A 22,497-nucleotide genomic window follows, 5' to 3' on the forward strand; every position below is an offset into this window, starting at 1 on the left:
CTATTTTAAGATTCTGTTTGTTTTTTTTTTTAAATGTCTAAAAAATCTACTTTTTTTTATCTGTTTAAGCCTATTTACTCCTAAATATTATCAATAAAAGTTTTTTTGAATAACAAAAAAAATAATAACACAAGATCTAAGTTTAATTATTATAAGTTGAAGTATAACATAAAAAATTAAAAACAAGATCTTATAAAATTAATAAAATAATATACAAATTCATATCACATTAGAGTTTACTTTTTTAAACTATATTATTTATAAGAGACGTGCGAATATACGGATCTGCGGATCGAATCCGTGGATATCACTACCAAATCCGCAATCCAATTATACTATAGTGCAGATCGGATCTGATCCGATATATATCATTATTGCAAATATGTAGATATTTTCTGATCTATGTCACTATGTGCAGCCTAGCCGTATATGCTATAGGAAAATTATCAGGTGTACCGAGAAACATCGGTGTTTCAGTTGTTTTAACCATTAATTTTAATTAATATATATTATATATATTTTTTATAATTAAGATCAACGGTTAAAATAACTAGAACACCGATATTTTCGGTACACTAATAACCTTCCTATGCTATAATGCTATTGATATCCTTGTTGGGCTTAGGTTCTCTCTTTGAATAAAAATAAAGAAAGTACAGTACAAACATAATTTCCGTAAAAAAAGAAAAAAAAGAGAATGATTATCGAGATATTGCGTGGGTTTTAGCTTTCACCTCAATGCAGCTCCTCAGAATCTCGGAGTCCGCAACTAACTAACGTAGCTTTGGAGTTGGAAGGATATGGCCATGACGTATGCTCCGTCGCATCTGCAATTTCTCCGTCGTCTGTACCGTTTCGGATTTCTCCACCCTCTAAGTGGCCGCAATTTCTGGTATCCACCGCCACATCACCCTATCACTGTGCCAAACTACCGCACCTTCCAGTGCGCCGTTCCTAAGGGTATTGTAAACACCGTTCATAATTATCAAAATATATTTTTATTTTTTTTATATTATATATAGTTTCATTTCTTTTATTTATATATATATAAATTCCAAAGGTGAACCAGGATAGTTTGTGGTTAGTTTTCTTTGTTTTTTTGGGCGTTAGGCCCGTTGTTAATTAAAAAAAATGTAGTCTAATAATGAACAGGAATAAAAGGCGGGTAAATAACTGTCGCATCTAATCAGATATGCTTCTTTTTTTTTTTTTGTGACTATCTAATCAGATATGCTGAGTGTGAGAGAACTATTTTTCTTCTTTAGGCGGAGCAAAATTATTTTGCATTGCGAATTCAAAGTAATTAAACAATTTTGTTTTGTGAAAAAGGATACTGATTTGTTTGTTAGTTGAGCAACAAAATTACAAAAAACAACTCACCTCACCTTCTTCTCCCTTTCTTCCACCGTTTATCCAATCACATCCTTCTCTCTCTCTCTCTCTCTCTCTCTCTCTCTCTCTCTCTCTCTCTCTCTCTCTCTCTCTCTCTCTCTCTCTCTCTCTCCTAAATATGGATGGTAACTTTCATGTTTCCTATTTTTATTTAATTCAATTCATCACTAATATGATATCCTTGATTCAGTTATATCTCCTTCAATCAACAATTTGTTATAGTGCTAGTAGCTATGCTTCCTTAGATCTTTCTGTCTCTAAATTATTCTCTAACAATCTTGCTTTATCTGATTACTAGTATCTGACCCGCGCAGATATGCAAGGTATTGAAATAAAAAGTGATAGCATTTTGGATTATAAAGATATGAGAAACAGAGAGCTTTTTACGTTCTCTGATTATGCTTTGTAGATTTCTTTATACTTTTTCTTTTCTTTTTTCCCCCTTTTTCCCTATGTTTATCTGTGAGCTTCTTGTGTCATGAAAATTGATTTGAGATATTTTGTTTTATGTGATATCTGATTTGTTCATATCTCATGAAAGAGTCAAGTTTTATCAAACACTATATTCTGTAATCTCATTGTTCATGCTGTCATTATATAACTTTTTTTCCGTTTGTTAGGTCTCAGAGATAAGAAGTGTGTGCCATGCAATCTGAAGGAACTGCGACCAATGACCGAGGATGCAGCACACACTTTGATGCCACAGGTTTATTTGTAATCATCATAATCATCATCATCATAATAAAGCTTTTTCAACTTAAGTGTTTGGAAATTGACATTTTCTGGTTAGGTTTCTGAGTGGAATTTGATAAAAGAAGATGGCATATTTAAACTGAAGAGGACATGGAAAGTAAAGACTTTCACCAAAGGCTTGGAATTCTTCAAGATAGTAGCTGACCTTGCTGAAAGTGAAGGTATCATTCTCTGTTCTCTCTCTTTTTTTTTTTTTCACTTTTATAATTTCGAAGGTGTATAGAGATTATGGTGTGTAAACAAGGTTTGTTTATAATGCAGGTCATCACCCTGATCTTCACCTTGTTGGCTGGAATAATGTTACTATTGAGATTTGGACTCATGCTGTCGGTATGAATTGTTCGTTACTCAAATTATTATTTAATCAAACATTGGTAGATGAGAAATACAGTACCAAAAGACTATGGATTAGGCACAATTGTCCTGCAATGAAATTAAAAGAGATTGTTAATTTAAAATATTGAGAGCCTAGCCTGTAGATAAGATCACAGGTAAATGGGTGCCATACTGCTTTTCTAATTTACATATATTGCTTCCCTGAAAAGCAGATGAATTATGAATTGCATAACCAATAGAACTTATGAAAGTTAACTAGAGGAAAGAAATTATAGATTTTTCATTTTTTGTTCCTGTCCTGTGAACAGACATTTAGGCCACAAATAAATAATAAACAAGTTAAACTTTATAGGTTTCATATACCATTTGTGGAAAATGGTAATTTGTACAGCTTAACTGGCAGTAAAATGAAATGATAACCCTGTCACAACCATTCTGGTATTGCTCAAATGCAAGCCTTTAGCTATGTAAATGTAATGTAAAAAATAAAGAGAAAAATATTTCATAGGTTAACCGAACAACGTGTCACGCTTAAAAAAATGGTTTGCTGGCTCAATAAGCTTGAATCAACTTTTCATGATTGTGTTTAATAATATTCTGTTGAATTGACTTTATATATTACATGTGGTCATTCTTTCAAGTGATTCTTGTTCTTACAGGTGGGCTTACAGAAAATGACTTTATACTTGCTGCTAAGATCGATAAGCTTAATGTGAATGACCTACTGCGACGAAAGCCTTCAGACTGAGCTTTTGTAAACAATGATAGGGAATTACTTACATGTGTACTTCCAATAATGTCTTATCAATGAGCTTCTTTGTCACATGCTTGTTACTCTTATCTTTACATTGCTATATTTTGCTTGTAACTTCTTAGTTATTATAATTTTTTTACTTGATCTGTTTCCCCCAAAAGCTTCTAGATGCAATTGCAACAAGAAAAGTATTCAGTGCACAAAATGAAGATTTAAAAAATTAACAAGCAACTAGTTATGATTGTCACACCTGTGCAGGAAATTAACAAGTGATTGTCAAGTATTAACTGATTTTATTTTGATTATTCTTATAGTTTAGGAAACATCGTTTATGATTTGGTTGTGCCATGCCAAAGTGTGTTCTTGGTATCAAGAGAATTCATGCGAACGTGAATTAATCTAAAGTTCTAAACCTATAATATATACCATATATATGTAAGTGGAATAATAATAATAATAATAAATATAATACAATGGTTATGTAAAATTGACAAATACTTAAAAAGAATATTTCTAAAATTAAATTGTATTTTTTTACTATTTGACAATATTTTTAACTTTTATTTTTTAAATCATGTTTCCAAATAATAAAAAAAAATACTATCTTGATTCTAACAACACTTTCACACACAAAAAAACCTTTTTAAGTATTACCAAAGTCACTATTATAATGACATTTTATAAGGGTTACCAAAACTGCATAATTACCAATAATAATCATCATACATGCATCATACATACATACATATATGATTTAATAATGTTTATTAGTACTTGTATAAAAAGAAATATTAATACTTTAGAAATAGCTAAAAATCTTGATGAATTTAACATGCAGGTAAATAACCTTAGTGACCTCTACCATATAATCATTACGGATTCTAAAACATTGTTGCATCAGCACATGTTTTTCTTACGCGGATGATAAATAACTCAAAAAGGATTGCCATGAGACGACAAAATGCAAAGATTAATGACACCCACAAAGATTAATAACTCAATCCAGTTTTGCTTGACTAGCGCCTGATGCGCCTATCTAATTCTGATCTAAGATCTGAGATCACATCCTCTGCCTCAACGAGTTGTGCTTCAAGCTCTGCAATCAAGCTGTTCTGCTTTGCTGAGGTCTCTTCTTCATTTGTCTATTCATAATACACAGGTAAATGTAACTTGTAGACATTGGAGAAAATCTTAAGATATGATACAGAGACAGAAATGCAAATCAAATCAATGCACGATTTTCTGTTATGTAGTAATGTACTAATGTCACGGTCCTTGGAAGACAGGTAGTAAGATGAAATGAAATGCAATGCAGCAACAGGAGTTGATTATATGTTACAAAATCATCAACTCAGTAAAGAGAAAAACAATAAGTCACACAAAAACGATACTATTTCCAACAAATAGATTTATAAACTGTACTTACTGGTGGATGATACTGCATGAATGCAGACTGGATAGCAGTCTGAACCTGACTATTGATTTCCTGCATTTCCTTTTGACGATTCAGTAGACGAGCCTCAATCTCCTCCCTCTTCCTCCGCTCTTCATCTAGCTGGGACTCGACCTCAACAAGCTTAGCTCTCGTTTCATTGCATTCTTTCCTAGCATTCTCTGTCTCCCTCTTCTGGGCCTCTAATTCAGCCAGCAGCTGCTGAACTGTATTAGACTTTGAAGACTGCGGTCCTCCTCCAGAACCTAGCACACATGTTTTATTCCTGACCACTGACTCGAAGGCATTATTAATAATTTCAGGTTCAACTGTTTCAATCCCTTCTTGAGAATCCTCTAGCTCACGTAAATTCTTATCAATTTGTTCGGCAATCTTGTCCTGTGATGAATTGACAAAACAATCAACCGCTTAAAGAGGGCAAGAACAATTTCAAGCAATATATACTGTTGTAGTACTAGTTTAAAATGCAATTACGTTTACTTCCTTAGATGCCTCATCAACCCATTCACCATTTGTCTTTTTGTGTGTCAGCTGCCACAATTTCTGCAAATGAGGCTCCTTTCCAGTCACCGGGTCCCGCTGTTAAATTTGTTTACTTTAATAAATAATATGCAAAAAATTGCCATATAGTCTGATGTAACACATTGTAAACCACTGAATTAAATTGAAATCTTACAGCTTCATAGCTGACCGCATGAAAAGATTTCTGGCCACTGGTATGATTTGTCTGCATTTTTGTCCTATTTGTCTTGTTTACTGTGCTTATCAACTGAAGATTGATAAAAAAAAAAGGCATGTTATTGAATTTATTAATATTCCACAGGGTGGTAAGGTGGATAGAAGAGAATAAACTAATGCACCTTGAAAGAAGGACTGCTAAAATAATCAACCATGAATTGCCAATCAGAAGGATTGACATCGTTGGGAACATGCTTCAAGGCCTCCTCTTTTGTTTCAAACACCAAATAATAATCATGAAGCCTATTGCGCCAATTTCGATATAATCGTCCTGCTTCATCCAAAATGGCTTTTCGCACCATATCCGTATCTTGAAGTCTCCAGTTGTTCTTGAAAAAGAATGAAAGAAACATAAAGAACTAATTCCATACATACATACATGTTCTACTAGAAAATATAAAGGATAAAGATACGGAAAAAACATCACACGATAAACAAACCAAGTGGAGATGCCTGCGAGATTGTTAATGCTAGAACAGAAGAGAAGCTAGTATGTCGACATTTGAATATGCAAATTCCAGTTTTTCATTAAAAGAGCACAATGGAGTATTGAAAGAAAATATATATTACACCAAATGGATTTTCATATACTTGCATAGCAACCTTGTTTGGGAAAGAGGTAAAGAAAGAATAGTTGACAGCCATGTAACCAATCTCGGGAAAAAAAATCACCCCCTCCCCTCTCCGGAAAAAAAAAATCATTCCATAAAAGATGGCAAAAGGCAACAATAATCAATGCAAGTGCCTGAACATACCAGAATACTTTGCACTATTGTATCTCTAGTACTTTTTGGAACCTTCCTCCACATGTGCACGTTCAAACGGGCATGCTTTCGAACAATAAGAGAGAGGTCCGTAATAAAATCTTTACGGCCAGGACCTACTGCCACTAGCTTTGTTGGATGAATAAGAACATCCAACTTCCCGTCTGCACTCTGTTGACGCTTCATTTCAAGTATCAATCCTTTTGTCGGTCCTCTTCCCTTTCTTTTAGGATTGATGCTTACACCTGAAAGAAAACAAATTACAAAACAAGTGTGTCAAATAGAAACTTGCAAACTGAAACAAAAGCCAACTAGCAAATACAAACATTCAACTTACCATCTGCATTCTGATTATGGTTCTTACGAGTTGTTGGGTCTTCTGGTCCAGCCTCTTCTAACTCTTCACCCCGAGAACTAACCCCCACCATATTCAATGGAACGTGGTCACAGTTCGAGTTGCGGTGAACAACTTCTTGACATTTCTGAACCTTTGAACCTTTAGGCCGTCCTCGTCCCCTTTTTTCTGGCATTCCTGTATTTGAAACACAATGTAACGCATAAATTTTCAAACAGCAATGGTAATTGAAAAGTGAAGAGGTAAAAAAGAAAAAAAAAATTGTAGCAAGCCATACCTGACTGTCCTGACTCTTCACACCTACGGCCAACTTCCCCCAAAGCTGATGAAATATTCTGGCTGTTCAAGTTGCTACGGATACTTTCTTCACGGTTCTGAACCCCAGAACCTTTGGGCCGTCCTCGTCCCCTCTTCTTTGGCATACTCGTATCTGAAACATAGAATTCTAAAAATACCAAAACATGTAGCATATATTTATCATGACAATTATCAAACAATACAAAGCAAGTAGACAAATAATCATGTGCATAAAATAAAGTAAATACATATGCACCTGCATCCTGCACATCTCCAGAGATGGATTCCACTTTCAAAACATTTGGCAAATTATCAAGAATCTCCAGTCCACCATCCGCACTCTCTTTAATCTTCTTCTGAGCACTTGACCCTTTAGGGCATCCGCTTCTCTTTCTCTGTAGCATGGTATCTCTACCTGAATTCGGGTAGAAAGAATATAAAAATAAGAGCAGTATACATATTTTCCGATAGTGAAACACCCAAGTTAGCATGTTAACCCAAATAGCCGTTTGAATTCCCAGCAAAAGCAGTTAGATTATTCAAAATGCATGCAGCAATTTAGACCCAAATAAAATAAAATAAAATGCATGCAACAATACATGATGCTGATACAATTAACAAAAAGCACTATTTTGCAAATAACACAATCCATCCAATCACCAAAATAGAAAAACCAGACTCAGTTATTGCAAACATTTATCCTCAACTAGTAGCATATAGATTGAAAAGGAAGGTTCATAATCATTGAACAGAAAAGGAGAAAAGCGAAAACAAAAACCTACCAGTATCAACCGAAAATATATTATGCATTACGACAAATAATAACGGTATCAGCGTCGTATCAAATCAAATAATAGTAGTAGCTGCAGTAAATTAATCGTTAAAAATGAGATAAGTGGGTTAAAAAACAGAATTAAAAGCTGCTAGCCTGCTACTACGAAACTGTGGTAACACAATGAGGAGATTAAGATGCAAGAGAATGACCTCTAAAACTCTCAAAAACAAAAGAGAAGCATGCAAGCGAAGAATGATTATGGGAGACGATAGCAGAATAGAGAGTAAGAGCGTGTGAAGAAGACTAACCAGGCGAAGAATAAGATGAGCGGAGAAAGGGTGATCGCCGTCGCAGAGAGAAAGAAGAAAAGGAAGTTGAAACGAAAACGGATTAGAATGGGCGCGTCGTTCTTCCTATACAGTCGTAGTATTTACGTCGGAAGTGAATGAAAACGAAACCCTCCTATGCTTCCTCGCCGTAACTCTATTTTCTATTTTTCTCTTTTTTTCTTGCTTTAAAAAAAAGTAAAAAACCTTTGGGGTCAAGGTTGCTTTTTTTCATTTTGTATTTTTGATAGGGTCCCAAGGCTTAAAGCCCTTGACCCATTTTTAATTGAAAAAGAAAATTGGGAAAAATAATGCGTTTTGTTCCGATAAATCAGAAGCCCATGATTGGATATTTTAATTTTATTCATATCTATATATCTAGATAAGACATTATATATATATAATATATATATATGAAAATTTTCAAGTGTACCATTATATCGGTGTTTCAGTTATTTTTAACCGTTAATTTTAATTATAAAAAATATATATAATATATATAATTAAGATCAACGGTTAAAAATTACTAATACACCAACAGTATAACGGTACACTTAAAAATCTTTCATATATATATATATATATATATATATATATATATATATATATATATATCCGTGCTGTACGAACAATATTTTATTTTTTATTTATTTTTAAATTACTTTTAATAAAAATATTTTTAAATATATTTAACTTTAAATTAAATTAATTATTTTATTTATATAAATACTAAGTAAAACTACATAATAAAAAAATCACAAAATAATTAGATTAATTAAAAAAAGACGTAATATGTAATAAATTAATGTCTTATCTTTTATTAAAAAATACGTATATATATTTTTTGTAAATAACCAAAAATTTAGTTTGTGTCTCTAATTTTAATCATTATATATCTATAAACTGTATTTTTATTTATGTATCGAAGTATTTTAACAATAAATTTTCAAATTTTATGTCCAATGTTATCTTAAAATTCTTAATAAAATTATATCTGCAAAAAAAATTAAGATAAGATAAAAGACAAAAGAATTTTAAAAAAAACTACATTTAGTAATATATTAAACTTAAGAAAAATATAACATAGTAGCTGTTACGATGGGTAACCTTATGGTGTTGAAGATTTGCGAGAGGTCTGTCAAGAGGTCGGTCTCCTCCTTGATTTTTACTAGTATGTCGTCTACATAGACTTCTATTAAGTTTCTAAGGTGGAGAGCGAACACCTTATTCATCAGCCTTTGGTATGTGGCCCCAACATTTTTTAATCCAAAAGGCATGACCACATAGCAGTAGTTTGCTCTAGGCGTGATGAATGATGTTTTTTCTTGATCCGACTTGTGCATCGGGATTTGGTTGTATCCCGAGTAAGCATTCATAAACGACAAGTATTGATACCCTGAGCTGGAGTCTAGTAGAGTATCAATGCTTGGAAGAGGATATGGGTCTTTAGGACATGCCTTATTAAGGTCGGTGTAGTCAACAAACATCATCCACTTGCCGTTTTGTTTTTTGACTAGTACTACGTTTGCTAGCCATGTCGGATACTTGACCTCCCTGATGAAGCCGGCCTCTAAGAGCGCTTCTACCTGCTCTTTTACCACTTGAGCCATTTCTGGACCGAGCTTACGTCGTCGCTGCTATATAGGTTGCGATCCAGAATATGCTGAGAGTCTGTGGGACATGAACTCGGGGTCTATCCTTGGCATGTCGGAAGCTTTCCAGGCAAAGAGGTCGGAATTGTCTCGTAAGAGCTTTGTCAATCTTTGTTTTAGGTTTTCCTCTAGGTTGGCTCCTATGTTAGTGTTCTTTCCTTCCTCCTCACCGACTTGAATTTCTTCAATTTTGTCTCCCGGTCGCAGCTCTTCTTTGGTTCTTGCTCCGCCGAGCTCTATGGTGTGAACTTCCTTGCCCTTTCCTCTCAGGTTCAGGCTTTCATTGTAGCATTTTCTTGCCAATTTCTGGTCTCCCCACACCGTTGCTATCCCGGCATATGTTGGGAATTTCATGTAAAGGTGAGGGGTGGACACCACCGCTCCAAGCCGATTTAGGGTAGTCCTGCCGATCAAGGCATTATATGCTAACCCGACGTCGACGACTATAAAGTCTACGCTTAGAGTTTTGGATTTTCCCCCTTTTCAAAAGTTGTGTGGAGGGGTATGAACCCTAGTGGTTTTATTGGCGTGTCGTCTAACCCGTACAGGGTATCAGGGTAAGCCCTTAACTCCTTTTCGTCCAACCCTAGTTTGTCGAATGCGGGCTTGAAAAGGATGTCGGCTAAACTCCCCTGGTCTACTAGCGTTCTATGGAGATGGGTGTTTTTCAGGATCTTGGTTATCATCGTGCCCAGGCATTACCCCTTGCCCATCCTCTTTGGTGAATGAGATAGTTGGGAGGTCGGGTGATTCGCTCCCGACTTGGTGAACTCGCTTCAGGTGTCTCTTGCGAGATGACTTAGTGAGTCCCCCTCCTGCAAAACCCCCGAGATCATATGTATGTGCCTTTCTGGGGTTTGTGGTGGTGGGTCTCTTCTGTCCCCGTCATCTCGCTTTCTTTTTCCATGATTGTCCAACCTTTCCATGTGGTTTCTGTCAAGTCGACCTTCCCTGGCCAACTTTTATATCACATTTTTAAGGTCGTAGCAATAATTTGTTGAGTGACCATACACCTTATAGTATTCACAGTAATCGCCGCGGCTCCCCCCCTTTATTTTTGATGGGTCTGGGGGGCGACTGTCTTTCAGTTTTGTAGATTTTTCTGTATACGTCCACTATGAAAACTTTTAGAGGAGTATAAGAGTGATATCTCCTCGGCCTATCGGGACCGACCTCCTCTTTTTTCTTAGGCTCCCTTTCTTTCTCCTTTGCTGAGTAAGGGTGTCCAGGTCGCCAACTGGGTTCTCGTAACCTGGCATTCTCCTCCATGTTGATGTACTTTTCTGCTCTTTCTTGTACATCGCTCAAGGAGGTGGGGTTTCTTTTTTATATGGACCGGGAGAAGGGACCTTCTCTGAGTCCATTTACTAGCCCCATGATAATTGCCTCTGTGGGCAGGTCTTGAATCTCTAAGCACGCTTTATTGAACCTTTCCATGTAATCTCGTAAAGATTCTCCGACCTCCTACTTTACTCCCAGGAGGCTTGGTGCGTGCTTTACTTTATCCTTTTGGATGGAAAACCGTATTAAAAACTTTCGCGAGAGGTCCTCAAAACTGGTGACCGACCTTGGAGGGAGGCTGTCACTTCATCGCTGCTTTTGACAAGGTGGTTGGGAAAGCTTTGCAACGAGTTGCATCAGAAGCATCAGCCAGATACATCCAACTTTTGAAATTGCTTAAATGATGCTTCGGGTCTGTGGTTCCGTCATAGAGATTTATATCAGGGCTTTTGAAGTTTCTTGGAACTTTTGCCCTCATTATGTCCTCACTGAACGGATCCTCTCCTCCCAAGGGCGACTCTTCTCGGTCGCCGCGGGAGTTCCGACTTCTAAGAGAGGATTCTAGCTTCAAGAGTTTTTCTTCTAACTCTTTTCGTCGCTCTATCTCTTCCCTTAGATTTCTCTCCGTTTCTCGTTGTCGTTCTAATTCATATTCCAACTGTTCTAAATGACCTTGGTGGCCGTGGACCAACCCCATCAACTCGACCACATGGGGTGGTCCTTCTTTTCCTGACTCACGTCCCTCCGAGGAGTTCACCTTCTGATTTTTTAACCCCCAGGTTCCTTCTCTGTGCTGGTCGTTTTCTCCTTGGTGGAGGGTCATGTCTGCGTCATTATTTCCGGTGTCCAGATTTTCTTGTTCTGAACCGGACGCCGTATGACCATCTTCTGGTGAGTTGTCCGCCATCACTGGTTGATATCTCGGGTCCTCGGAAACGGCGCCAATGTTACGATGGGTAACCGGTGATTAATGGGCTGGACTCGTTAGGTTGGCCCAATCGTCTGAGGATGGAAGCCTCCGAGCAGGTTTGCGTTTGGGAGCCTCCGTCCAACTTGTAAGTGTGAGAGAATGGGGGGTGGTACCTGCAAAGACACTCCGATGCTTAAGTCAGCAAGGGTCTAAGCAAGTTTAGAGAGTATTGGAACTTAGTAATACCTGAGGGGTCTCAGTGTATTTATAGTGGTGAGCCAATAACCACCGTTGAAGTAGTTCCACCTTTAAATGGGGATAACTGTCCCTCTATCTTAGGGAAGTTGGGATATGGCTTCTGAAAGTGGGTTGAGATATTTTAGGGGCAGTTACTTACTTGAATGAGTATTATCTGCCAGCTAATCCTTGTCCCCGACTTCTTTAGAACAAGTCGTGGTAATAACCGACCTTTCGAGGAAAGGTCGGTGCAAAGTGAGGGTAAATTCCTTTGGATTGGGCCTCTTATTTGTTTCTGGGCCTTAGCGTTAGGTCAGGGTATGAACAGTAACCATAATAATTATTAAGAAAAATATAAACCTTGAATATAAAAATGTACATTTTACACCAAAGGAACATATGTATAGTGTAGGATTGATCTCCTTTAAATTAAAAAAATATTCAATTAATATTAAATTAATTTTATTATTTATTTTTAGAACAAATCATTCTAATTATATTTGATTGATTTGTAAAATTAAAATTTACAATAATTTTTTAATTAATAATTTCTTTATTTATGTATCCCTATCTATTAATTATTTAATTAATAGTTTTTATATTTTTGAAATATATTTATTTTGTTTAAATAATTTTAAATTTTTTTATTTATATATATATATATATATATATATATTTAAATCACATATATTAATTATTTTTTTATTATATATATATATATATATATATATATATATTTATTTATTTATTGAGCTTATAATCATTCAATAACTTTTTATTCTTTATTATTAATATCATTGCATAGGTAATTTTTATAAATTACAGTAATCTTTATTAATTATAATCTTCATAAATTATTATTAAAGACATGAACTTATTTGCTAATTAATTATGTGTAATAAAAAAAAGGGTAAAGCACCTAAACAAATAAAATGGTATTTAATATTATATGAATGTCCCAAAATCAAACACGTTACATGCATATTCGAATTGAATGATTACTTTATATAAATCGAAGCTACTAAACTCGATTTATTATACTCCATGTAAATCGAATGGAGTAGATTCGATTTAGCTGCAATTATAGTAAATCGAATGAAATAGATTCGATTTAGGAAAGTGATGAACTGAAGATTGATGGTTTAGAATTCATAATAAATTTTCGTTGTAAGTATAGTTTTTAAACCAAGTAATAATCCTTTCATACAAAAAAAGTTGTTTGTCACTTAAGCAAACCCAATAAAATTTATAACCGAAGTATTTAAACCTCGGGTCGTCTCTCAAGGAATTGCAGAGAAGTATGATTTATTATTGGTTATGGAAAAAGTATATTTTTGGGTTTTTGAAATAAGGAACAAGTAATTTAAATAACAAGAAAAATAAATTAATAATTAGAAATTCTCTTGGCAAGGTATAAGAACTGGAATTTCTATCATAGTTATCCTTATCAGGTGTGATGAGAATTGTTATTGCTCCCACTTAGTTAATCCTTACTAAATAAGGAAAGTCAGGTGGACTAATTAACTTGATTCCTCGGTCCTAGTCAACTTCTATGAAAAGACTAGATGTAGAGGGATTCAACTTAATCAACAATCCTAATTTCCAATCAACTACTGAGTTTGATAACTCAAGTGTTACCAATTACTTAACCAAAGCCAAAGGGAGAAAATAAATTAATAATTAAGTTGAAAGTATCATAAATAAGATAATCATAAGTCTGAAATACCTCAAATTGCATTAATTAAGAAAATCATAACATGAATGGTTCATAAGCCAATTTGAAAAGATAAATAACAATTAAAGTAATAGAATAAATAAAAGTAGAAAATAAATTAAAGGAACATTGAACTTGAGAAGAAATTGAAATCCTAATCCTAAAACTTCAGAGAGAGGAGAAAGCCTCTCTCTCTGAAAACTACATCTAAAACCTAAAATTATGTATTATGAATGTTGTATGAATTGTTCGATCTCCCCTTTAGTTTCCTCCATTCTCTGACTTATATTCTGTGTTTTTGGATTTGGAATTGGGCCGAAAAAGGGTCCAGAAATTGCTGGGGGCATTTTTTGCAGATTCCTATACGTGGCATCTATCACGCGAGCGCGTGGGTCACGCGTTCGCGTGAATTGAAGTTCTTTCTTGTCACGCGTATGCGTCGGTCACGTGTACGCGTCATTTGCGTTCTGCTCAAGGCACGCGTCCGCGTCAGTCACGCGTTCGCGTCGATGCCATTTCGCGCTAGGCACGCATTCGTGTCATCCATGCGTCCGCGTCGCTGCCTTTTCTTCAAAACTTTATTTTTGTGCTTTCCTTCTATTTTTGTATGTTTCCTTTCTGTCCTTTAAGACATTCCTGCCCTATGAGACCTGAAAATACTTTGCACACAAATCACGGCATCGAATGGTAATAAGAGGGGATTAAAATTAGCTAAATTAAGACCAAAGAAGCATGTTTTCAATCATAGCACAAGATTAGAAAGGAAAATGTAAAACCATGCATTTTGTATGGATAAGTGTATGAAAAATTGATAAAATTCACTCAATTGAACACAAGATAAACCGTAAAATAGTGGTTTATCAGAAAGACCATAGTAAATCGAATGAAGTAGTTTCGATTTAATGGTTTTCAGACCCACAGTAAATTAAATCCATCAAATTCGATTTACACAATGTGCATCCCTAACTAAATCGAAGCTAGTTGTTTCGAATTACTAGTGGCAAACTCCATAAAAGAGTTCGAATTGGGTAGATACGAATTACAATTACATTTGTCATAAACATTAATTAACCACACGTACCAAGAGAGAATTCTCTAAGGAAATATTCAAAACTCCATATATGGAAGACGACCCAGATCGTATCTATCACTTGGATGAAGTCGCACAATGAAAATGTAAGGAAATAATTTTTTTTAGTTAGATAAAATATGTTAGCAATATTTATTTAGTAGTATTTGACTATAAATATTAGATCGCTTAATGAGAACAAATTTTGTTAGAAATCTTGAATTAGAAATGTTGGTGGTATTAGTGACCTAACCTAAGGTTTATTTTATGAATTAGAAATGTTAGTGTTAGTTGAATGTAGATGTAATGAGAATTTAGTTTCTATTAATAAGATTAGATTAGAGTAAGATGTATGGTTTTAGATCGGACCTTAATATTTTGGGATAATATTGTCATCAATTTTATTAAAAAGTTCTTAGATTTTATTAACTTTTTTTATCATAATTGCAGCCGATCCGATGTATTATTAGCATGAGAAGACAGCATGGTATGTCCCTTAATGAGTAAATCATACCATACTTGTAGATTGTCAGATTGTATAATTTTGCGAGACTTAATGACCATTAATTTAGACTGGATGAGCCGTTAGTTAACGCTTTTATGTAGAGATGGCGTTCAAAGACGCATGCTTTTCATATGCCATTTGAGGAGTGCACTTTTACGTTACAAGATGTGGTGTAACAGCTAGGCCTTCCTATTGACGGTGAGTACGTTAGTGGATGTTTGACAAACTTCGAGACATATATTGAGGGGGGTCGACCTCTATGGATTTGGTTCAATGAGATATTAGTGTGTTACCTCCACCAGATTGTATTGACAAGTTCACTGTGAAGTGCACATAGATGCAAGATACATTCAATGAGCTGCCTAAGGGTACAGATGAGGAGATTGTGAGGTAGTTTACGAGGGCATACATCATGATGTTGCTATCGACTTAGCTATTTGGGGACAAGTCTAGGACACGTCTTCACATCCAGTGGCTGCCTTACGTAGCTAGACTAGAGGACTTGGGCAGATATAGTTAGGGTCTGCCGCGCTTTTAGGGTATATCGATGTATGTGCCGTGTTGCCAATAGGCACGTTGTTAAATTGGCTGGTCCGTTGTAGTTACTTCAGTCATGGATCTTTTGGTGTTTTCCAGAATTTAAGCTTGGTGGGTTTGATGCATTTCACTATATAAATATAGTTAGTATTTTTATATTGTATAACTAACTGTTATTTCTGACTATAGAAAGATCCAAGTTTTAATTTCTATGCCACTTTGGAGAACTACTTTATATTAAGAGGAAATGACAAATAGATCTTTGACTTTTTGTCCCGCAAACATTTTTGTCCCTAACTATTTGAAAATACTTTTAAGTCACTCACCTCCTTAAAAGTTGGACGGATTAGTCCCTCCATGCAAATGTCTCCGTCAGACCCAATGAACAAGTCTGACGTGGCTCCATTCTAATGACCTTGCATTACAGGTGGCATATGAGGGAGGAGGACTTTTTTATCCAATTTTCAAAACTACCGTTCCACTCAAGCTCAAGCTGAAATTCACTCTAAGATAAAATTCACCACAATCTTCCCCGACTGCTTGGCGTTATTGCTCCGGTCAGCTTATTGGTATTGAGATCCAACCAAATCAAGCTATGGCTATCGCCCAGCTCCGGTGGAATACTTCCAGAGAATGAATTGTTGCTAAGCTTCAAGATCACCAAATTCAAAAGCTTTCCAATCCAAGTGAATCTCCCCCGTGAGCCTGTTGTTCGACCAATTCAACTGCGTGCAATTGCTTAAACCGGCAGAGATGCTTCCTGTTAGCTCATCGAAATCTAGAATCAAATTCTAGCGTCTTTATGTTACCTAGCTCCTGCGGAATCTCACCGGTGAGCTGGTTCAGCCATATGATCGAAGTTGGAGAGTGACCCCAAAATGGAAGGGATACTTCCATTCAAGTAGTTAAAGCTCAAATCCAATCCCACTAGATTGGAACAATTGTTGAGAATGGACGGAACAAAACCAGTGAAGTGATTATTCTATAGGAACAGTTCCTTCAGACGATTCCTAGAATTGTACCATAGAAGTTGTTCGAACTTAGATCCAACGATTCCAAACTCACATATCCGTCAATTACTCCAAGAGCAACCCTTCGAACTGGTTGAACCCAATAGAATCCCTTCCATTTTCACGAAAATCTCAATCGGGTAACTTATCAGAAAATTCTGTTAGACGATATATCGAACAAGACGAAAGACCAGCACCATGTGAACTCGTCGGGAACTGGACCCGTGTTGGACAAGAGGTCGAGTTCAACAAGTGAGACGGCTTGCCATGGCGACTAGAATTTGGCCGGTGAAGTGGTTGCCAGAGAGGTAAAGGAACTGGAGCGAACCAGTAGAGAGTGAGGGAATGGGGCGGGAGAACTGGTTGTCACATAAAATGACGTAGTTTTGAGGGAGAAGGACTTTTTTGTCCAGTTTTCAAAACTACCATTCCACTTATATGCCACGTGTGCACCCGTAACACCAGGTCATGTTAGACTTTTTCATTGGGTCGGACGGAGGCATTTGCACGGAGGGACTAATCCGTTCAATTTTTGAGCATGTGAGGAATTTAAAAGTATTTTCAAATGGTTAGGGACGAAATTAAAATGGGGCAAAAGGTCAGGAGCCTATTTGTCCTTTTCTCTTATATTAATTTTTTTAACATAAAAAACTCTGGTAATAATGATTCTTTAGATGTTAATGAATCAAATGATGATTTTTAACAAATTTTTAGAAATCGTTTATTATTCCGTTTTGAATTTATAATAAATTTGTGAAAATGTAGATTTTTTGGAATTTGACCTAAAATACAGAATTTAAATTTTTATTCTTATTCGTTTTGATTTTTTGATATTTTATTTCAAAGCAAATTAATGAGAATATTTTCTTATTGATATTTATATTTCAAAGTTAATGAATAATTTAAAAATAAGAAATGTCAATAATCTGTAATAATCTGTATTAATAGTAAATCGAATCAAACTTATCCGATTTAGTATATGTGTTGTACAGTAATATATCAAATCAAGTTGATTCGAATTCTACATATATGTTGTATTAGTAGTAAATCGAATCAAGTTAATTCGATTTACTACTGATACATCATATATAATATAAATCAAATCAATTTAATTCGATTTACATCAAAAATCAAACAAAATATATATAACTAAATTTAATTTAAAATATCTACATCATTTTGATTCTTAACCAATTTAGCTATGTGATTTACCCAATTTATTATATACATACGTTCTTCAATTTGGTTGAATAGCAATGTGAAAAGAATTAGTTATCTGGAGTATTAAAATTAAACTTAATAAAAATTTTAACAGAACTCCTCATCCTAAAAAAAATCTAATGGAATTATTACTGGACTACAGTTGAAGTAATTTTATGTATAGTCATTAAAAATAATCAAAGGGGATGAATATAATATTAAAAATTAAAGAGAAATTGATGAGTGCAATTTAAAAATAATAATAATAATAATAAAGGAGATTTATGTAATTTACAACTCTTATTAAAACCCAACTTATATTATAGGGTAATATTCTAAATTAGCTTTTAAAAAACTTTTAGTGAAATATTCTAGTATTTAATCAATTTTAATTATTAAATTAATTTTTAAATTTTTATTTTGTTAAATAAATCAGTTTTTATATTAAATGATTTGTATATAAAAGAGTTGACCTAATAATAATTTAAAAAAAAATAAATTTATTATAAATTTATTAAATAACAAGAAAAATTAATTTATTATTATAACTTTTACTAAAATTTGATATAATTATTAATTTATCTAATAAATAAAAAGTTAAGAATTCATTTATAATTAAAAATGGTTAGAAATTATTCTGAATACTGAATTTGGGTATTACTCTGTATTATATTTATACCTTTTTCTTTTTCTTTTTTGCATGGTACTTTTTGTTGAGTAACTAGCGAAGCATGTGTTCACGTTTGCTGAACTTTTCTTGTGCCTGCAAATACGATCTCAAACAAACAAAATGTAACACAAAATCTCAACGAATCCTATGAACTCATTTCAATCTAAGATTCATAATCGCTGGCGCCGCCATTGGAAACTGTTGGAGGAGACCCTTCTCAGCTGTTGCAACCACCGCTTCATACAAGCATGCCCCCACTCACCGCCTCAACACACAAACCTTGCAGGAGTCACGTGCCTTCTTCCCCTCACGTGGCCTCTTCCGCAAGATACCCTCTAAGGATCGATGTGGTTTCCTGGAACTCCATGATAAAAATGTACAATTACTCTTGAAAAATATAGCTAAAAGTAGCCCAAAAAAAAATGATGCCTTTGTGACTTTGTCAATATAATGAAAAAGTGAAGTGGGAAAAATATGTTCTACTTAATTCTATTGAGTATTGTCACCTTTTGGCCTTTGCAGTTGGGCAATTAAAGAATACAATCTACAATATACTAGTAGACAATATCGAAAAATAGATATTTAAATACTAAAATTTTTCTACTTTTTATCAATATTATTTTTACCACTTTTAAATTTTAAATATGATCATCAGTTTTATACTCAAAATTTTATTTTTCATAATACGTTTCACATGTAAACTAGTCATCTCAAGAAATTCAACAAAGGTAAACAAGTAGAATTTAATTCAAGAAACTCTAACAAAGTTATTGAGTGATGATTGAGAGATCTAATTTATTTTCTTAATTTTTTTAATACTTAAATAGGTATATATTTAAATATATATGTTATTTTTTAAAAATATAAGTGTAATTACCCGTGCCATGCACGTGAGAAGATTGAAATTATAATTTTAAATTATTTTTTTAAATTAATTTGAATTATAGTAATTTGATTAATAAAAAAGTAACATGTTATGCATTGTTTGTTTTTTTTTAATCTAGTGTTAATTATTTAATTGGATTAACTCTAAAATAGTTATTAATCAGTTTTAATAATCTACTTTTTTCAATAAATCACACATATATACTGAATGTGATCATAAATAATATAATAATAGTTAAATAATCCACCAACAAATATATTGGCTATTATTAATTTATTACACTCTAAAACAAATTAAATATAAAGACTATAAGCACTTACAAATCTATAAAATCGCACCGTCTTTGATTCGTGCAAGGGTATCAAATATTCAAATATAAACAAAAAATACTTATAAAATGGACCTAGTATCACTTGAAAGAATCATGAAAAATAATCAACTTATGTTATCATCCATGAGAACCATTTCTATGTAAGTCGTCTTGTTCTTGTCAAATTTGGATGAGACTTTCCATAGCCTTATAATTCTTGCCTTTATTTTTCAAACTTTTTCATTACATAATCTACTATAGGTAACACTGTTGATAGAATCGTAGTTAGTAGCCCTTAGATATGAAAAATAATAAACAGAAGAAGATCTATGTCTGAGGTACGAATTTTCTAGATGATAAATAATTGATAAACAATTCACTATACATTAATTATATGCCAATATTTTTAGAAAAAAGTTAAAAGAGGAGATATATAAATATATATAATATTATTGCTATATAGAAATCATACATAAATTGTTATATTTTTTATTATATTATACAACTTAAAATTATAGTATCATGTTATTATTAATTCTAAATACTTGCTATAATTATATTAAATTTAATTAGGACTCTAAATAAATAAAATAAATAACATTCAATATTATTTTTTCTTTTTTACATTCAATATTTACTGTAAATATAAAAAGTAAAATAATTAATGAAAAAATATGAGCAGAAAATAAAACATATTAATTAAAATTCAATTTATTATCTAATTAATCTTGTATCCATACGATATAACTTTACGAAAATATTATGAATCACAACCTTTTTCATTCTACAAAAAAGAAACACTATATGTAGTCTTTAATAGTACAAAAATAATTATAAAAATTAATTATTGATATTGATATTAATTACAATTAATTTTTGATACCCTAATTTTTTTAAATATAATGTATATACCGTATAGACCTTTTTATTATTATGTTGTTATTATTATTATTATTATTATCCACTAATTGATATCAAATTAAATAGGTCACTATTAATGTGTGCATCAACTATCTTCTAATAAAATTTTTACACTTAAATGAGAATTAGAACTATATCAATTGATATAATTAGAATGATTAAAAATATCGATGATTGATAAGTAGTTTAATAATGCTTTGAATATTGATTTGATATAATTATAATGAAGATATTTTCTTAAATTAATATAATCATGCATTATTCATGAGCTAATTGTAATAGAATTAGAATAAATTTATTTGAGAAAAAAAAAGAGTTCATGTGTAATTTCCAAAAATTATAATAATTTTTTTATTTATGTATACATATATATTAATTTTGTTAAATATATATATATATATATATATATATATATATATAAGTATAATAACCCGTGTCATGCACGTGATAAGATTGAAATTATACTTTTAAATTAATCTATTAAAATTAATTTGAATTATAATAATTTAATTAATAAATAAATAATATGATGTGCATTGTTCATTTTTTTAATATGGTATTAAGTGTATTAACTTGAATGTAGCTATTAAATGTATAAAAATTATGTTTAAATTATGAATTCTCTAAATAAAATTATTCTGTTTAAAATATTTAAATTATGATTCAAATCATAAATTACAATTATAATTTAATTTTTTATATGATATTATATTTTTTTTCTCCACTTCACTATTAATATACTAATATTGCAAATTTAAATTATAGTATCTTACAAAAATTTTGACCAAACAAAATATAAGTACGTGTTTCTATCATTTAATTTATTTATTACACCATGTACTAACATTAATGGTTTTTTTAAAAAAAATATTGATAAAATAGATATCTCAAAGAAATTCGAAAAAAACAAGAATAAGAACAAAAGACTCAAACCAAAAAATAAAGATCGATAAAGAAAAGAAAAATTTTTTGAAAAGAAAATAAAAGACTCAGATAAAATAAAACTAAACCTGTAAATAAAAGGAAATTACCTAATCTAAGCAACAAGATAATCCGTTAGTTATCCAAACTCGAACAATCTCCGGCGATGGCACCAAAAACTTGGTAGCATGAATTCTCACACTTCGTACAACTGAACCAGCAAGTGCATTGGGTCGTCCAAGTAATACCTTAGTGAGTCATGGTCGATCCCACGAGGATTGTGATTTGAAGAAAATTATGGTTATCTTATAGATCTTAGTCAGGCGAATAGAATAGTTGTTTGTTTGTTTAATCCGCATGAAAAGAAAATAAATAAAACGTTACTCAGTTGATGGTGAATGCAATGATATGAAGATGGTTAAGGCTTGGAGATGCTTTATTCTTCTGGATCCATCCGGTCTTACTGTCTTCTTCAACTGTGAATGATTTCTTCTATGGCAGGTTGTATGTAATCAATGCCTTTATTATAAGATCGCCAATGCTCCTCCAGATCTGAACCTAGGGTTAGTACGGATCCATTTTGATTGAGGGTGAAGCTCCTACAGTTCATTATCCTTAGTGATCCTACTCAAAACGCCACAGACAAGGTCGAATCTTCCGGATCAGAGAATGTTGCGCCTTTGGATCTAGACTCTACCACAAAGACTCTAATATTCCCGTACTTCGGGTGA

At 33.1% G+C, this 22,497-nt stretch overlaps 2 protein-coding genes across 5 annotated transcripts; one reads left to right on the top strand and one right to left on the bottom strand.

The window, feature by feature from the left end:
• The first annotated feature begins 628 nt into the window (after positions 1-628).
• On the top strand, positions 629-3,395 carry LOC107632128 (Transcriptional coactivator/pterin dehydratase). Of its 3 annotated transcripts, none has more exons than XM_016335788.2 (5): positions 629-960; positions 2,013-2,098; positions 2,183-2,306; positions 2,407-2,475; positions 3,141-3,395. In XM_016335788.2, the coding sequence occupies exons 1-5, from the start codon at positions 801-803 to the stop codon at positions 3,227-3,229; spliced, it is 528 nt and encodes a 175-aa protein (XP_016191274.1). In that variant the 5' UTR covers positions 629-800; the 3' UTR covers positions 3,230-3,395. The 3 variants fall into 3 exon arrangements, with proteins under 3 accessions (XP_016191274.1, XP_088343937.1, XP_088343941.1); XM_088487811.1 differs by lacking the exon at positions 629-960 and adding an exon at positions 1,311-1,517; XM_088487815.1 differs by lacking the exon at positions 629-960 and adding an exon at positions 1,524-1,715.
• A 737-nt stretch (positions 3,396-4,132) lies between these two features.
• On the bottom strand, positions 4,133-8,050 carry LOC107634033 (uncharacterized). 2 transcript variants are annotated; one of them, XM_088487803.1, is made up of 10 exons: positions 7,926-8,050; positions 7,099-7,257; positions 6,823-6,990; positions 6,528-6,722; positions 6,182-6,435; positions 5,549-5,755; positions 5,365-5,457; positions 5,163-5,267; positions 4,662-5,066; positions 4,133-4,377 (listed from the first exon to the last, which is right to left on the bottom strand). In XM_088487803.1, the coding sequence occupies exons 2-10, from the start codon at positions 7,244-7,246 to the stop codon at positions 4,252-4,254; spliced, it is 1,701 nt and encodes a 566-aa protein (XP_088343929.1). In that variant the 5' UTR covers positions 7,247-7,257; positions 7,926-8,050; the 3' UTR covers positions 4,133-4,251. The 2 variants fall into 2 exon arrangements, with proteins under 2 accessions (XP_088343929.1, XP_020975757.2); XM_021120098.2 differs by having other exon boundaries at positions 6,823-7,257.
• Between the last annotated feature and the right edge of the window lie 14,447 nt (positions 8,051-22,497).

Source organism: Arachis ipaensis, chromosome B10 (assembly GCF_059453495.1).
Source record: "Arachis ipaensis isolate K30076 ecotype BB chromosome B10, ASM5945349v1, whole genome shotgun sequence".
Taxonomy (NCBI): domain Eukaryota; kingdom Viridiplantae; phylum Streptophyta; class Magnoliopsida; order Fabales; family Fabaceae; genus Arachis; species Arachis ipaensis.

What these genes read in the sequence shown, in the direction of transcription:
- LOC107632128 (XM_016335788.2), top strand. Translation starts at nt 801, where the DNA reads ATGGCCATGACGTATGCTCCGTCGCATCTGCAATTTCTCCGTCGTCTG. An exon ending in CCAGTGCGCCGTTCCTAAGG is followed by an intron (nt 961 to 2,012) that starts GTATTGTAAACA and finishes TCCGTTTGTTAG; the next exon opens with GTCTCAGAGATAAGAAGTGT. An exon ending in GATTTGGACTCATGCTGTCG is followed by an intron (nt 2,476 to 3,140) that starts GTATGAATTGTT and finishes TTGTTCTTACAG; the next exon opens with GTGGGCTTACAGAAAATGAC.
- LOC107634033 (XM_021120098.2), bottom strand. Translation starts at nt 7,246, where the DNA reads ATGCTACAGAGAAAGAGAAGCGGATGCCCTAAAGGGTCAAGTGCTCAG. An exon ending in CAATAGTGCAAAGTATTCTG is followed by an intron (nt 5,756 to 6,181) that starts GTATGTTCAGGC and finishes TTCTTTTTCAAG; the next exon opens with AACAACTGGAGACTTCAAGA. An exon ending in TCATGCAGTATCATCCACCA is followed by an intron (nt 4,378 to 4,661) that starts GTAAGTACAGTT and finishes TATTATGAATAG; the next exon opens with ACAAATGAAGAAGAGACCTC.